We start from the raw sequence: 17,843 nt of genomic DNA, 5'->3' as shown, positions 1-17,843 counted from the left end.
ATTGACTGGGAGCACTACTCAAGCCCCAGCAACTTAGCCCAAAGGTTCCTGGAAATTATAAACTCAAATGCTATGGAACAACTAGTCACCACTCCCACAAGAGGGGACAAATACTAGACCTGATCATTACCAACATGGGGACTCTATGCTCCACACCAGAAGTATATCCCTCATTGGTAAGATCAGACCATAAATTAATTTCACTGGATGTCCACATCCCGACCTTACCCCCAGCCCAGAAAACAACAGTGAAAAACTTCTCAAAAGCGAACTTCTCACTTCTCAAAACCGAAGTGGAATCCTTCAAGGCCCCAGGGCCAGTGGAAACTACGGCCCAAACTGCAGAATCTTATATAAATGCATTCTACGGACATCTCCAGGAATGCATGGATCATGCTATCCCAAACAAAACCAAGACTCAGTCATCCAAAGGCAGGCGTCCAGTCTGGTGGACCCCTGCCATAAATAAACTGTACAACAGAAGGAGGAAGCTACTACATGATAGAGCAAAATCCCTAATAGGGAAGGCATCTCTGATCAGTACTAGCAAAAAATTATGATCCCTCATAAAATCCTCCAGGGCCAGCTTCGAGAGAAAAATTGCACAGGACACCAAAGACAATCATAAGGCTTTTTTCAGTTATGTTAGAAACCTGGGATGCAACTCCCAGACTTGTTCTGAGTTGATTCTAAACGACAAAAAATACACTGAACCCACAGACATCGCCAATATCCTGGCAGACAGGTTCAGTGCAAACTTCTCCACCCCCTCCCCCCGAAAAGAGCAAGTATCTTTCCCGACAGAGGGCTGCCTCCCAAACATCTCTGATGCTCAGGTGAAGGCTGCCCTCTCCAAAGCAAAAAACACTGCTTCCATGGGACCAGATGGCGTCCCAGGTTGCGTCCTACATGAACTCCAAGAGGAACTAATCCCTCAAATAAAACAGCTATACAATCTCAGCCTCACTACAGGATATGTGCCCACAGAATGGTGTACAGCAACAGTGATCCCACTCCACAAAGATGGAGCCTCTACGGACCCTGGAAACTATCGGCCCATAAGCCTGACTAGCTTAGTCTGCAAGGCTATGGAGAGGATCATCATGGAGCTCATAAACAAAGACATTGGGGACACTAGATCCTACCCTGTTCAGCTTTGTCAAGGGCATATCCTGCCTTTTGAACCTGGTTGACTTCTTCGAAACAGTCACCAAAGCCATAGATGAAGGGAAGGTAGTCCACACAGCCTTTCTGGACCTTGCAAAGGCATTTGACACAATACCCCACTCGGGCATCATAGATAAGCTATCCAGCTTAAATATAAACCCCTATGTCACAAGATGGGTCGCAAACTGGCTCAAAGACAGAACCCACAGAGTGAGAGTTGCTGAAGCCATGTCCGACTCGAAACTGGTCACAAGTGGCATCCCACAGGGTTCTGTCCTGGGACCACTCTTTTTCGGTATATACTTTTCCGAGGTACAGGCAAACGTGGGAGGACTATGGATCACCAAGTTCGCAGACGACTGCAAACTGGGCGCCATAATCAACTCTCCAGCTGACACAAACATCCTTCAAAAAGGTCTCACAGAGACAGATAACTGGTGCCAGCTAAATGCCAAAAAATGTATAGTCATACCCTTTGGCAAAAACAATGTGCCCACAAATTACCACATAGGCGGAAACCCATTAAGTACAGAGAAAGTTATTAGGGACCTGGGGACCCAAGTTGATAGCAATCTCTCCTTTGAAAACCACATTGCCAAAGTGGTTAGAAAGACCTTCTACATAGCCCACCTCATCACGAAGGGTTTCACATCTAGATCAAGAGAGGTAATCGTGCCCCTTTATTCATCCCTCATCAGGCCCATCATAGAATACAATGCCCCTTTTGGGATGTACCTTACCCGACACCTGCAGCAATTAGAAAGACCCCAAAAGTATCTCACCAAGAGGATCAAGGGTCTCAAACAGATGCCATATGCTGCTCGGTTAAAAAACTCCAGCTCTACTCAGTTGCATACCGCCTACTTCGAGGCGATCTATGCCTGACATACAAAGCTATGTCAAATCCAGAATTAATGGACATGCTCCACCTCAGTAAATCTAAATCCCTTAGAGCCATGCTCGAGGGACTTGAACCTCAGCACAGAAATAAATAGAACTTGCTGGAGGGACAGGTTCATAACCCAGAGGCTCCCTTCGCTCTGGAATAGAATTCCAGTTCATGTGAGGCAGTGCACCTCACTGAATCTCTTCAAGAAGAATCTCGATAGGTGGATGGGGGATCGTAGGTTTGTCCCAGGGATTACTCCCGTGTCACTATTAGACAGAGACACAGTAAACTAAACCTTAAAAAGGGCACAGTATACTCAAATCAAGGGGTGGCGTAAGCCATACAGAATTGGGCTAGGCTTATAATTGCCCCAGGGCAGATAGCCTAGTATGAACCTATGAACCTATGACAGGTACATCTATACAGACCACACTTCATTGCCCACCCATCCTAAAGAGCTATAATGTCAGTATACTGGGTGAGTAAGAGCTTGGGGTGGGGGAACTCTGGCAACATTGGTCATCATGGATGATAATGCTGATTTTAGGTCCACTCCTTCTGTACGACTAATAAAAGCCTTAGCCTGGAGAATAATACCAGTGTTTCTGAAGACTTCAGCAGTTCATTTGCCTTGCTCAAGGTAAGGGACTGTAACCAAATAAATTGCTGACAACATTATCTTTTGCTTTCAAGTTGCTACCTGCTTATTGGCTAGTGTGGTCAAAGGTCACTCCACCAAGGATGTGGCTATTTCTAGTTTGCTTTTCAAGAATGTGTCCACTACAGATGTTTTTGCTATGCTTACCTGGTCCTTGGTTCATTCCTTCACCAAAGAGTGATGTTTAGATTACAATAACTCCATGTGTTGGGCTTCCTTTGCATGTCAGTGCTTCAGGATTTAGCCTTGTGAGCTGTACCTTTTTGTACCTATCTGGTTTCTTCCTCACTGATAGCTACTGTACTGCTTGGAATTCTTCTCACCTGTTAGCCACTGCAGAAGACACTTCATAGTAGGATATGACAGGTATGTCATCACTCACTGTATCAGTTGATTTTTGAGAGAGTCTTCTCTACTGGGTTCCTTTTACCCTCCCACTTGCCATCTGTTTTTCGGACTGTTGTACCAGTCTTGTGGATGAATTGACCTGTAAATATGGCAAGTCTGTAATTATATCTTTGTTTATTTTATTATGGTGTGTTTACCCATGTTCCTTGGGGGCCGAATTATGAAATGTGAGGCCAGGCAATGCCCTAACTGAAATGATGTTTGACATTGTGGAATCCATCAGTGGGAAGCAGACATGTCATTATTTATGGGAGCTAGGGAATGAAAGAATTGTGTCGAGGATAGTATCATTGCAGACAGTTTCTCAGAGATCCCTCTTAAAAAGATCAGCTGATATGGTGAGTACTCCAGTATCTGTAATATTCAGAAAGTCTGTTTTGGATTCTGCATGTTACATTAATGTTGATTTTCTTTAGCTTTTATGTAATGCAGACTGTTTTGTTTCCACAGCTGGAGTTGATTGGACACAGCATTTTTGATTTCATTCACCCATGTGACCAGGATGAGTTAAAAGACTTGCTGACTTTCAGACAAGGTGAGAACAGCAGTGTCTTCAAAGTGGCTTTAGGGTAATTCTGTCTTGAGCCAGCCTGGGATGGTGGTGCTTACCATCATTGACCTTTGCTTTAGTTACTACATTTGCTTTAGTTACTGCATCATCAGGCGGCTCTTGTCATGCAGGGGTTAGTGCCATACTTATGTATGTATATAGGCAGCAGTTGTATAGCTGTTGTTAATTTGTATCCCTGAGTTCGTTGACACAGTTTTGCTCTTTTACTAAAGAAAACTTCACTGCTGATGAATTCGCTATTCTCTTAATTAGTAGATAACTAATCCAAGTTTGTCAGGCCTCTGCTAAGTTTTGTGTCCGAGGTAAACATAAGTGGTTCAGCTCACATGCATTCTAAAACTCAATGGGAAATGCTGACAGGAAGTTTGGACACACAGTTCCGCTAGCAGAAAATTTTCTTGCCTTCCCATACAAATAAAAATCCACAAAATACTTAAGAAAGGGCACTGCTTAGGGTGGAAGTGTCTTAGCTAATGTAATATATGATTCTCTCATCAACGTCCAGAAAACTTTCATCTGATCAACCTCCAGAAAACATTGCTAAAAGATTTGCAACTTAGAGTTGAAAATGTTACATCACTGTCATACTGCACAGATAACCCTAGAGATTGTATTTTGCACCACAAATTCTGTGGCAGATGGAAAAAAAACAACTTTTGATCTCCACTTGCATAATATTCTTTTGTACGCTTCATATTGCGGCCTGGTCATAGATCATAGTTGCACATGCTGAAGCATAGGCTAGTGCTAAGATTGTTTGAGGATAATAAATCAAATACACAATTCCCCATTATGTCGTACACCTTCAGTGATTTCTTGGCCATCAAGACTTAAGCAAGTGGGTATTGCCTTTGTGGACTCATTGTAGGTGAGGTATCCTTGCAAGCTGTATAGCCGATGACAAAGTTTACCCATTGTCAGAAAGGCTCCATCCATGAGCCATAATTCAGCTCGGACAGATCCATCAGATTTTGAGTAGCGGAGAACACAGTAACAGATGTGCCAGATGCAGTATCTTTAAATGCTCTACTTACAGATTCATTGCTTTTGGGGTGCCATTTAGATATATTCAAGTTGTGCAGTGTAATTTTTTTCTTTACCCCTGTTTGAATAATACTTGCTGCATAGTTTGTGTACCCATTGCACAAGTACTTTGCGGCTGGGAAGACTGACGGCAACAGATGTGGACATACACACTAAAACATAGGTTCATAGATTAGTACTAGGCTAACTACCCTTGCGAGCCATTTTAAGCCCAGTGAATTATCCCTTGTGATACATCTGCACATGGGGGATCCCTGGAAATCAAGAACTTCATCATTATTTGATTTTCCACTCAAGACCTTTCCAGATCGCTAATGTCAAGCATTTGTTAATGGGCTGTCGATTTTTGTAATGCCTCACCACTCACACTGGGCATGGTAACAACACGCCTTTTACATTTAGACAGTATTTTTATTCTTACAACACCAATAGTTCCTGGACCCAGTCACCTTTTTAAGATTATACATATAACTGTCTTTGTGTAGGACTGGTTTACCTCATAGGATGTTAATCTGGGGTCTACAGTCCCTATACTATCTGGTGCATGGTGGATGTTTACAGCACCTTGCATAGCTGTATGCGGAGGTAGGACAATGCCATTAGAATGTAGGACAGTCTCTATTATATGCGTTTAACAGTGCTGTTTGTTGGTGATTGCTCACATCATCGCTGAATTGCATTTTGACATTGTGCTCATTCTATGTAAAGAGGCTATACTATTTCTAATTCTGCAAACAGGTGATATGAGGAATAGCTGTGTGTGTGTGAGTGTGCGCGTGTGCGTGTGTGTGTGTGTGTGTGTGTGTGTGTGTGTGTGTGTGTGTGCGCAGTCTTGTGTGTGCAAGTGTCAACTCTGCAATTGAACAAGTATTGGCTGGTAGTTCCTGTTACATTTTAGTTTTAGGAGTTGTAAACAGGTAGTAGGTGGATCTGTGGCGTTGCAGGTCACCAGTGAGGAGCCTGAATTTTTGTCCTGCATGATTGGTAGCTGTGATCAGACGACTTGTACAGTATTGAAGAAATTTCTATCTGTTTTGATGCTTAATGAAGTCTTGTTGCAGATCCAGCATTCATTATTTATATAGTGACGTAAGATTTATGCAGTCTCTTGAGTGTGACTAATGTGTGTGTGTGTGCGTATGTATGTGTGCGTTTTCTTGAAGAGCTGTTATGTAAATGGGTGGGACAGCTAAACTGTGTGAAATTATTTTGTACAGGTTAGTGCTGAACAAATATGGATGAATACTGACAGAGCTTTTGTGTCTTATATTATTTTGTTAAAGCAAACTCATGACTTGGCATTTAATTGAATCAGCAGTATCTCCAATATGTATGTGTTTGTGTGTTTATGTATGTATTTATGTGTGTGTGTGTGTGTGTGTGTGTGTGTGTGTGTGTGTGTGTGTGTGTGTGTGTGTATATATATATATATATATATATATATATATATATATATATATATATATTTATATATATATGTATGTATATATATATGTATATATATATATATATATATATTTACACACGCACAGACACACACATGCATATATATAAATGTGTGTAAACACATATACATACACAAAGTATATATTATGTACATGTATGCGTTCATATTCCTAGTGAGTTTAAGTACACACACATGCATGCACACATTTATACATATCCCTAGAGAGAGATAGAGAGAAAGAAATGTGGGTATAAATATGTATATAGATACATGTAATAGGATTAGTTCATTTGCTGCCTTTAGTGACAAAGTGAAGTGATGTGTACTTTTGTAACACTCTTTATTGAGTGCTAAGTTTATTGAATGTCAGAATTTCAAAAGTTATGTGCTTTGAGTTAACTAACTGTGGGTGTGCTGCATTTGAGGTGGGAGCGTGTGTGTGTGTATGTGAGTGTTTGTGGGTTAGGTTTAGAGTAAGGTCTAGGTAAGGGGATAGCTTTACTGTTGTGCATATACATTATTTATGTGAAGTGTGTATGAGATTCTTCTGTAGAGGTATTGTCAGGAAAGGGTTTTTTGTATGGCAATGTGTAGATTTGGAGTTAAGGTCAGGGACAAGGTTTTATCTAGTGTTAGCACATTTAGAAGGGTTTAGAATCACAGGACAAGCCTTGGTAAACCCCTATAGAAGTATTTCCTTAACTGCAGTGGCAGTCTGGACCTCATGTGTCTTGAACTTATTCTTACCTAGAGAGGGTTTCAGGTTATACCCATTGTTTGCTTTTGTGGAGTATTAAGATCCAGAAGAGGAGTATTTTAGGCTTCCAACATGGGAGAGTATGTTCATTGTACAGTGCTGATTGCCCTAATCCTGGAGATTGGTTTTCTGAGTTACTAAGATATAGGCTAGCAGACCTGAAAGCTGAAGGCTCTACTCCCAGTGTCACCCCTAACAAGTTCTGACAGCCATGTCTTCCCATGTTCAGATTAGTGGGTAAAGGCCTACACTTCAACAAGATGTTTCAGGGCTGGTGAGCCTTTGTAATTTGCATGTGAGAACATAGCAGGTTGCTAACATCAGGCCTTGTACTGGCCCCTCATGTCTCCATGTAACATATCCAGGTACACTTTTGTGCATTAGATCCTTGTCATCTTGCCTGCAATGCAGTCCCATTTCTCAGTCATACTTGTGCAAACCTGTGCATGAGCTTTTCTTCCCTGAAGCTGAGAAGACTAGGCTGTCTGCACCACTCAGGATCCTTCAAAGCATTTGAGGACCCTGAGTCCATTATAACCAGTAGAGTTTGACTCCTTCCCACCCTGCTCCATCCTTCCTTAGGAGAAGCTTCAAGTTTTCTGAGTTTCTGTGTGGACTGATTTGTTCCTTTTTCTTTCCCCCGGAAATGTCTAAATGTTTATGGATTAAGAAGGAAGGGTAATCTTGGATCATTCCCTCCATGGAGATAGTCATCAAAGATGCAACCTTAAAGCACCTAGCTTCAGCTTCTGTGACAATGAAGAAAGAGAATGCCCTTTATAAACCATTGCTGAAGAAAATAATACCCTGACTAATCATGCTTGGGTTGACTTTTCTGTGTTTTTTTAGCACACTTGGGGTCCAGAGACTTAAATCATTTTGCCACCCTGCTACCAGAGAGCCTAAAGCCTTGAACAGGTTGGATAGGAATTATCTTCGAATCCATGTCAGAATTGGGTGCTTTCACATTTTCAAATACTACTTGGATTAGGTAGTAGAGACAACTTCCTGTCTCAGTGACTTTGCGTGAAGGATGAAAATAGTTAAGACTTTGTCTGTGGCTTCCATAGTAGTTTGCTTGTTGCCAGCTTCACTTTTGACTGTGCTAATTCTTTGATTAGAGCTACAGATAGTGGTATGTATATGCACAGGATAGTCTGTCTGATGCTGTTTTCTTTTAAGGAGGAGGTATGATGGTCCACCCTGCAAACTTCTTTTATGTGGGAGGTTCTTTTTGATTACCCTTCTCAGGGTCTAGGGGCAAGGAAGCAGACCCCTAACCAATATGGAAGATCTTTACAGTTCCTCTTCGACTCATCTACGTCATCATCTTTTTCGGGTCATGCTAACCCAAAAATAAGAAACTGCTTTCACACAGACCAAGGAAGACACTGAAGCATCACTTTGTTTTGCCTCATCTGATGATAGCTAAGTTACTAAAGATGATGACCCTGCAGGTTGAAGAGATGCATACCCAACAACTACCTTGGGCTCCTTTTGTGTGTTCTCCAAGTTTGCTACTGCTTAGAAGAGCCATCACAAAGGAGCAGTGTGTTCTGGACATGGACCTGAATAGCCAAATCTCAGAGCTACTAAACTGTTCCCTGATAAGAGCTCTCTTTACTGACCTTGCTCTCTCCTCTGTTCTCTTGGTGGATGCCAAGACTGTGTTTATCCCTGTTTTGGAACAAGGCCAGGAGTTTTAATTTAGCTTCTTTCAGGTTCCAAATAGGGTAGAAGCTTCTATCCTGTAGTGGACACCAGTAACTTCTTCAAAATGCATGAAGTTCATTGTGGTTGCATATGGCGACTCCACGGTGGTACTGCTTCTGAGGCTGCAGGGTGCCTGTATGATGTTTTTGGACACTCTTGGCATTTCTTGCACAGATGTGTCTGAGGTCCATTTGGGGGTGTCTTGGTTCACGTAAGTGATCATCACTTTCTGTATAGAGTGCTAACACGTGGAGCTTCCTCTTCATCCTGAATGTTTATGAAAGTTTTGACAGTGGTTGTCAAAGCCTAACAAGAAAAATTATTTCCATTTGTTTCACTATCTGAATAATTTGCTTATAGTCATGTCGTGACAACATAATCGCATCCTTGATGGTGTGCCTTTGTGGCTGCATACCCTGGAGAGTAAATGTAGACTGGGGGTGTGGCTCTTCTCCAAGTCCTCTCAGACTGTTGTCTTTACTGCCAGATGTTCTCCATTGTTGATCCTTCCTTGGGTATAGAGGACCAAAGGGGTAATAAATGTGATGTTCTGAGTTTGGACTTACTAAAGGGTTCAAGAACTTGTGTATTCTGAGTGTGATGGCAACTTTGATCTCCATTGTGCTGTTAGCACATCTAAGGATGACAGTGTAACAGTACACCATGAGGTATCAGTGCTTGCAGAACCAGTTTGTGATCACTGACTTACTTATGAGTCATACCTATGTCCCTGGGCCCTGGAGTTATGAACAGTTTTGAGATGGCTTCCCATTTTTACATCTAAACTAATCAGTCTTTAAGATTCATGCTGCACCATTAGGATAGGAAGCCTACTTTGGTTCCTGTCAGGTTCAGGAAAACTGGTATACTTTGGAAATACTGCTCCGCATCAGCTGTCTGGTCTTACAGGCAGTTTTCCTAGCCCTAAAGATAGAGGTAGAGCCACTTCTGAGGCCCTCTTAGTTTGTTCCAACACCCCAGTTTTCCTGTGATACTTGAACGGTCGAGGGGTATATGGCTGTACCCTTTGTAAAGTGAGGCAGTGCTCATCTCCCAGTGGATAACAGGCAGGAGACATTATTCTGTCAGTAGTTCACATCCAGAGGGGACGTGAATGATGAACTTACTGAGCCAGTACTCCATTTGTCTCCTGGTGTTAGAATTTCAGAAGCCTTGTGCAGCTCAGACCTTCAAGAATTGGTTATTCTGGTGATTGATTTGTTGGCCACCCACAGGCATGGTGCAACAGACAAGGAGTGGGGGGGGAGGGTAACTGTAAATGCATTTGCCATGTAATAGTATGAGGGATTCTTGTACACCTTGCCACCATGTGTGCTGGTTCATCATCTTATCACAAAATTCAGGAGAGAAGGAACAAAGCAAATCCTCATTGCTCCTTGGTTACTGAACAGGTTGATGTTTCAAGCTCTTGGGTACCCAGCCATACAGGGAACTGTCTTAGTCCTAGCTAAGGGGTTTCCCCAAATCTGGGATGACATCTGTCTCCTTTCAAGGCCCAGCTTTTGCTGTAGGTTCATTGATGCTTCTGGACTTTCCTGGTAGTTGTAGAAGAAGTAATTGGGCATCTAGGAAACCCTCCATATTGTAGAAGCACTTTGCCATGTAAAAGAGGATTTCCATTTGGGTGGGGCTGTGCCTGCTAAGATGCAGTCATTTAATTTGCTGGTCATCCTGGCATGCCTGAGGCATCTGTCAGTTATTCCATTGCTAGTGTGCATATATCAGTTGTTTCTGTCCATCATGACTTTGTGAAAGGGACGATTATGACCCAGCAGTAGTACCTCAGGCAGTTTCTTAAAGACATCTTGCTTCTCTGTCCACCTCTGAAAAATATCTTACCTTTGCATTGCCTCTGTTCTAAGAGAGAGAGAGTGACTTTCATCCCATGGATGTACACCAACAGATGCATTATTACTCTTCTTCATATTTAGATCTAGATGAGGACCCTCCTTGGTGGCTCACAAAAACCGTTCTGCAGTCACCTTTTTGTGCGGTTGTCTTTTCTATGTAGCTTCAGCTGTTGGAGTTTCCTCTAAGTCAGGAAAATATATACTTGTGTATCACTTGTTGAAAGTGTAAGTGTCCTGTCTTTATTGCTAAGCCTTGAATTGTAGAAAGGGTGCTCATTAGCGGCTAGCCAGGTGAACTGGTGGGCAGAGGGGTTAGGTGTGTTTATGTCGATGCTGAATGATGATACTACTTGCACTGAGACTGATGTGCCTCAAGTGTGGGAGTTTATGAAAAAAAAATACTGAATTGTGACTGGCAGTTGGACTGTATTTATTTTTAAGACCAGCTGGTGAAGGTCCTGCTGTAGATTAGATGATTGTTTGACAACATATTGTATTATTCCTGTCAGACCTAAACTTCTTTTTCTATGTCTTCTTTCGTGACATGCCTGATGGCCATCAAGCCTTCCCTCCCGAGACTAGCCTGATTGTCCAACCATCATGGGTATATTTCAGTAGGAACTGGGGGGGGGGGGTAGTGACAGAGCAGTAGTGGTAATTCATGACATGCATCACAGCAGCGAGAGAGTGTTTTTTATTGACAAACTTTGTCCACTGGAGGCTGATGAAAGCACCTGTGCCACTGCAGGGAGCATCCTGTGCCCCTTCCCATGTGTGCATGCTCCCACTCACATGCCTGTGAGGACTGCCTTCACTGGCATGAGACCACCAATCCCATGTCTGCAAGTCCTGCACACGGTCGTCAGGAATCTCTTTCTTCCTTCCCTGAGGTTGTATGAGCCAGCATATACCACTCACTCTCACCTTCTCCTGCCAGGGTATAGTAGTCCACAAGCCACTTATCGAACTGTGGTCATCTATGTCATAATTAGGGCTTTTTCTGTTTACACAGCAGATTTGTTTTCACTCAGAGCTACACCTGGAGTAGAGATAGATCCTGCTGTACGTTACTTTAACCAAAAGTTTTATTTTATTTTTTTCTTGATGTCATACTTTCAGGGGCAGAAACAGAGAAATGGCTGCCCTTTGCTCATTAGGTGCTCAGGAGTGGCATTCATGTAATCCTTTTTAGGTATCTTTTGAAGTGCCTACTACCTTAAGGGTAAAATGTATCCCATTGAGATCAGAATTGAGTACTTGTAATATACGTGTCAGTTTATTTATTGATTAGTTTATTTTTATGTATTTGTCTAGCTGATTCCAAGAAGAAGACTAAGGAGGCCTGCAATGAGCGCACTTTCTTCACACGAATGAAGAATACCTTGACAAGCCGTGGACGCACTGTCAACCTGAAGTCTGCTACATGGAAAGTAAGCCTTACTGTTTATTATGTAGCACTTGTAGGAATACTGTGATGTCATGTTGCAAACATTACAAGTAATGGAGTAAAGAAAAAATACAGCTCAAATAAAGAGTAATTTCACAGGAATGTTTTGTAGAAAGCCTGTTTGCTGTGGCATCTTTATGATGTGCTTTGTTAAATTAGTAGATCTGATATTGTATTTTCTGTCCATCCTGAGTGAATAGGCACTTTGGTTCTGATTGGATCTGATTTAAGCCACTCTCAGACTTTGGATCCAAGGCTCAGGCTCCTCCACTTACTCTTAATCCCCTCCCTGAGTTACTCCGTATCACTTTTGCTGCTCAATTGCTGAAGATGCAGACCTCTAGTTTCAGTGCCTTGGGTATCAGTTAAATGCACTTTTCTGTTTCTTTTTCAGGACAGTGCTAATATACATGCTCCTCTGTACTTTCTTAGTTTTCATTCTACCTTCCCTACCTATGTAAAACTTTCTGTTGTCTCTTTGTGCTTTTGTAGACATCGTATCTTTCCTCCCTTCTCACTCGTTGAGGTTAGATGGTGGATTTGTTTATGTTTCTAGTGCAGAGCTGTTGCTGCTATTTAGAGCTGGTGCTTTCTTTATCATTGTTGTTTTTATTTTGTAGCTAGTGTTGGGGTTTTCAACAGGGCGAGAGAACTCTTCTGCTTTCAAGAAATGTATTTCTTGTGGACAAAACATTCCTAATCAGGATACCCACACAAAATGTGTGTACTGCTTAGGAGCATCACATTTGGAGAGTATTATTCTCTTCATGCATCTTTTGGAGCAAGGGCTATTACTGAAAGGTGCAACAAACTAGTGCTCAGGGGGCTTTTCCCTGCCACAGTGGGAGAATTCTCCCCTTCACAGTTTTCATCAGCTTCTTTCCCAGCAACAAAGGTTTCAGATAAAAGCAAAGGGGAAAAAAAGGTACGGAAAAAGGAGGGAAAAACAGGGAACTGCACAGGGAGAAACATAAGGACTCCTCTAGAAAGTGATCTCTAGAACACTGCAGTCTTTACAGTCTTGCAGTGAAGATCCATAAGCCATCTCATCCAGCTCAAGCCTCGGTGCTAGCAGAATTACGTTCTCCACTTCTCCATTCCCAGAACCCCGGTTAAGTTTGGAACCAGTAAACCCTAAACTCAGGTCACCCTTTCTGCTGAAAAGGTCCTTTTATAACTCATCCACAGCGTCATCCATAAAGTCAGTGCTGTCTTCCAGCAGTCTTTCTGAAGTGGACATAGAATGATGAAGACGATCCTGAGTACCCAAATCCATTTGGAGTTTCTCATGTTTCTGATCCTTGTCAGAGGCACAGATCTTCTGCCTTCTTCCTGTCTGATCATGGCTCATTCCCTGGTCCGACATTTGGACTCTGGGCACTTGGAAATAAGTGAATCCTGGGGTTGCCAATATTGGATCTGAAGGTTTGATCTTCATTAGCGCTCACCATTTATCTGACCCAGCCGACTTAGAGTATCTCAGACCTCAATGGGTCTGGGAGCCAAGATGTTTGGGTGACATCACAGGGTCTGGGTCAGCTTGACACTGTCAGAGCTGTCTCTTCCTTTTGGTGCTTCATCCTTAGATAGCTTGATGCCAACTTTAGCTTCTTAGTTGATTTGGATAGGTTTGCAGGGCTTGACTTTTTTAGGATCCTTGGATCCTGCAGCAGTGGCATTGGGACCTGTCTTGGCATCAGCCTTCAAGGCCTTTGAGAGAGAGTGCTGTTTCAGTCTAGAGAGCAGGCTTCCTATCTCTACTTGGATCCTTCTTTGCCCTCACCCTCAAAACTCTTTGGGTCCTTGTCCCTCAAGTTCTGTCATGTCAGGGCAGCCAGCCCCTCGGAGCCTCTAGACAGTTCATGTAGTGGATTCCTCATCTGCTTGTAGTCTTCTCCAGAGCATTATACTGGAGAGGGTTATTGGAAGCACTTGTGCAAAAGGAGGCATATAGACTCCCCAAAGGAGTCCCTTAAGAGAAGATGTTGATGAAGTGGAGTGGTCCTTCAGGTCTCGACTTGAAGATGTCTCCTTTGAGGAGATACTTAAACTGCACAGTCAGAAACTGGCTATTCCACCAACACACCCCCCATGAAGAATCCATATTCTTCATGGCTTTTGAGCAGGCCTGTCTTACTTCTTGGATGGTCCCTCCCGCTGACTACCTGGATGACCTGGTTTTGAGGCCAGCATGAAAGGAACTGGACATATTTGAACCAATTCCCTGAAGTTCAACAAAATCTTAGTTTCTCATAAAGATTGACCTTTTTTGGACCAAGGATCCAGCAGTATATTCTATGGTGGTGGAGATGGCTGAGTGGAGCCCTGCATTACATCCTGCTGACAAGGAGTACAGAGCGTTGGACAGATTTGGTAAGTGGGTCTGTGCATCAGTGACCTTTGTCTAGCACAAGATACACATTTTCAGAGGGATTTGACAAAGGAGTTGTCCAAATTTCTCTCTAGGTCCTTATCTGTGGAGGATAAAAAAACAGTCGACATGCAGTTGGCCACTGTACAGTCCCTATCAAGTGTCTCTATGCCCCTTATCTCTAGTGCAGCAGATTGCATGTTGAGAGTGGCAGACAATGGAATGGCTATTCATCAACACACTTGGATGCATCTTTGCAAATTTGCGGAACAATTCAAAATGCCCTTTATTAAAGCTGCTTGTGATGGGTCCACTTTGCTTGAGCCCAAACTTAAAAAGACACTCTAAAAATAAGCAGGAGGGCAAGACCTTGTTTGCCATTGGACTGTGCTTTTCTGTTTCCTAGTCAACCTTCTCTAAAAACTAGAAGGTTGGGAAGAAACTGTGGTTCTGCAAGTTTCAAGGTTTTGCCTAGGATGCTTCTAGCGATAGTCCCCCCCCCCCCGAAGTCAGATTGGGGGACAATCATAGTGAACATTGCTCTTTGATAGGAGTGGTCTGCAAAATCAAGGCTTTTGGGGTCCCTTCTCTAACAGACCTTTTCAGTGCTTCTGAATGATTGCTCATCTGCCGCACTCTTGAGGCTGTTGGTGGGGGGGTACTTGTTTCTGCACCCCATGACCTGGACCTCACCCAATGCTATATGGGTGCAGAGAATCATAACCAGAGGCTACAGGATTTCCTTTCTTTACCACCCTCCTTTTTCAAGAAAACTTCCAGATGTGTCACTCATGCAATGGAGCGTAGCAGTACAAGAAATAAAAAAAGCTGCTATACAAATGAGTCGTCCAAGAGTTCCCAAAAGACCAACATGGATGTTGAGTCTACTTGAGATTTTTTTTTAAAGCAGATGAAGCTCTGGATGGTCACTGTTCAGTCCATCCTACCATTGTTGAGGAAGGACGATTGGATGTGCTCAGTAGACCTCTTGGATGCATGCTATCATATAAAAATGGAAAGATGCTCCAGGAGGTTTCTCCACTTTCAGGTGGGGGCGAGCTACTTCCAGTTCAGTGTCTTGTCCTTTGGTCTCACTCCAGCACCAAGTTGATAGTGGTTGCAGCTCATCTCAGACTACAAGGGTTCATAGTATTCCCAAATCTGGATGACTGGCTCGTTATTGTTCAAGTGATGAGTGATTGTTCAAGTGATCCCCAGTTGTGTACTCGCTTATACCACATTCCATTCTTTTTTACTTAGTACTCTATTGAGTCATAATTTACTGCATGTCCCTTTCTAAAACCCCTGGCATAACTACATTATTGTCCTACTTCTCAGTGAAATGCAACTCCCCATTGGTGCATAAATAATAAAAAACAAGTAGAAAGGTAGCATTGAAACCAAAACGATAGGCTGCCCTATTTCTGTAGGGCCAGCATGAAAGGAACTGGACATATTTGAACCAATTCCCTGAAGTTCAACAAAATCTTAGTTTCTCATAAAGATTGACCTTTTTTGGACCAAGGATCCAGCAGTATATTCTATGGTGGTGGAGATGGCTGAGTGGAGCCCTGCATTACATCCTGCTGACAAGGAGTACAGAGCATTGGACAGATTTGGTAAGTGGGTCTGTGCATCAGTGACCTTTGTCTAGCACAAGATACACATTTTCAGAGGGATTTGACAAAGGAGTTGTCCAAATTTCTCTCTAGGTCCTTATCTGTGGAGGATAAAAAAACAGTCGACATGCAGTTGGCCACTGTACAGTCCCTATCAAGTGTCTCTATGCCCCTTATCTCTAGTGCAGCAGATTGCATGTTGAGAGTGGCAGACAATGGAATGGCTATTCATCAACACACTTGGATGCATCTTTGCAAATTTGCGGAACAATTCAAAATGCCCTTTATTAAAGCTGCTTGTGATGGGTCCACTTTGCTTGAGCCCAAACTTAAAAAGACACTCTAAAAATAAGCAGGAGGGCAAGACCTTGTTTGCCATTAGACTGTGCTTTTCTGTTTCCTAGTCAACCTTCTCTAAAAACTAGAAGGTTGGGAAGAAACTGTGGTTCTGCAAGTTTCAAGGTTTTGCCTAGGATGCTTCTAGCGATAGTCCCCCCCCCCGAAGTCAGATTGGGGGACAATCATAGTGAACATTGCTCTTTGATAGGAGTGGTCTGCAAAATCAAGGCTTTTGGGGTCCCTTCTCTAACAGACCTTTTCAGTGCTTCTGAATGATTGCTCATCTGCCGCACTCTTGAGGCTGTTGGTGGGGGGGTACTTGTTTCTGCACCCCATGACCTGGACCTCACCCAATGCTATATGGGTGCAGAGAATCATAACCAGAGGCTACAGGATTTCCTTTCTTTACCACCCTCCTTTTTCAAGAAAACTTCCAGATGTGTCACTCATGCAATGGAGCGTAGCAGTACAAGAAATAAAAAAAGCTGCTATACAAATGAGTCATCCAAGAGTTCCCAAAAGACCAACATGGATGTTGAGTCTACTTGAGATTTTTTTTTAAAGCAGATGAAGCTCTGGACCCTCACTGTTCAGTCCATCCTACCATTGTTGAGGAAGGACGATTGGATGTGCTCAGTAGACCTCTTGGATGCATGCTATCATATAAAAATGGAAAGATGCTCCAGGAGGTTTCTCCACTTTCAGGTGGGGGCGAGCTACTTCCAGTTCAGTGTCTTGTCCTTTGGTCTCACTCCAGCACCAAGTTGATAGTGGTTGCAGCTCATCTCAGACTACAAGGGTTCATAGTATTCCCAAATCTGGATGACTGGCTCGTTATTGTTCAAGTGATGAGTGATTGTTCAAGTGATCCCCAGTTGTGTACTCGCTTATACCACATTCCATTCTTTTTTACTTAGTACTCTATTGAGTCATAATTTACTGCATGTCCCTTTCTAAAACCCCTGGCATAACTACATTATTGTCCTACTTCTCAGTGAAATGCAACTCCCCATTGGTGCATAAATAATAAAAAACAAGTAGAAAGGTAGCATTGAAACCAAAACGATAGGCTGCCCTATTTCTGTAGTTGCTAACCATCTCACTGCTCCTCCTGGAAGGTGTAACCAGCTAAGTTCGTCCTTTGGGCTCACTCCGCTCCCCTACCCTGCCCCCAATTTCCACACCCCCATTACCTGTAATTTTATACATCCCCTGACTCCTCACCCAACACCTCTCCAATCACAATACACCTAAGCCAAACCCCACCCACCTGTAGATCTACATCACCCCAAACGTTCACTCTTCCTACAGTGCTCTACATAACATCGCTCCCTATAACCCCATTTGCCCTACTAATCTCTCTGTCTTCTGTTACCTATCTCACACTTTTTCCCAACCCTTGTCATAACTGTCATACACACTCCACTACATCTCACCATCAACCTCACTTCCCATCCTACTCATCCATCTCACATGAACTCTTTACCTCTAACCCAATTTATTTTTTCAAACAAAAACTGCTCCCAGGCGAACCCCCCTGTA

General features: G+C 42.9%; 1 protein-coding gene across 1 annotated transcript in view; it reads left to right on the top strand.

Moving 5' to 3' along the window:
- LOC122789989 (hypoxia-inducible factor 3-alpha-like) overlaps nt 1–17,843 on the top strand; it is a 925,419-nt gene that overhangs the window by 483,452 nt on the left and 424,124 nt on the right. The window contains exons 4-5 of the mRNA XM_044057541.1: nt 3,573–3,657; nt 11,840–11,955. Of these exons, the coding sequence (XP_043913476.1) occupies nt 3,573–3,657; nt 11,840–11,955 (201 nt within the window). The remainder of the gene's footprint in view (nt 1–3,572; nt 3,658–11,839; nt 11,956–17,843) is intronic.

Source organism: Protopterus annectens, chromosome 1.part0, assembly GCF_019279795.1.
Source record: "Protopterus annectens isolate FY-2018-M chromosome 1.part0, PAN1.0, whole genome shotgun sequence".
Classification (NCBI taxonomy): domain Eukaryota; kingdom Metazoa; phylum Chordata; order Ceratodontiformes; family Protopteridae; genus Protopterus; species Protopterus annectens.
This window is presented reverse-complemented; position numbering and strand designations above follow the sequence as displayed.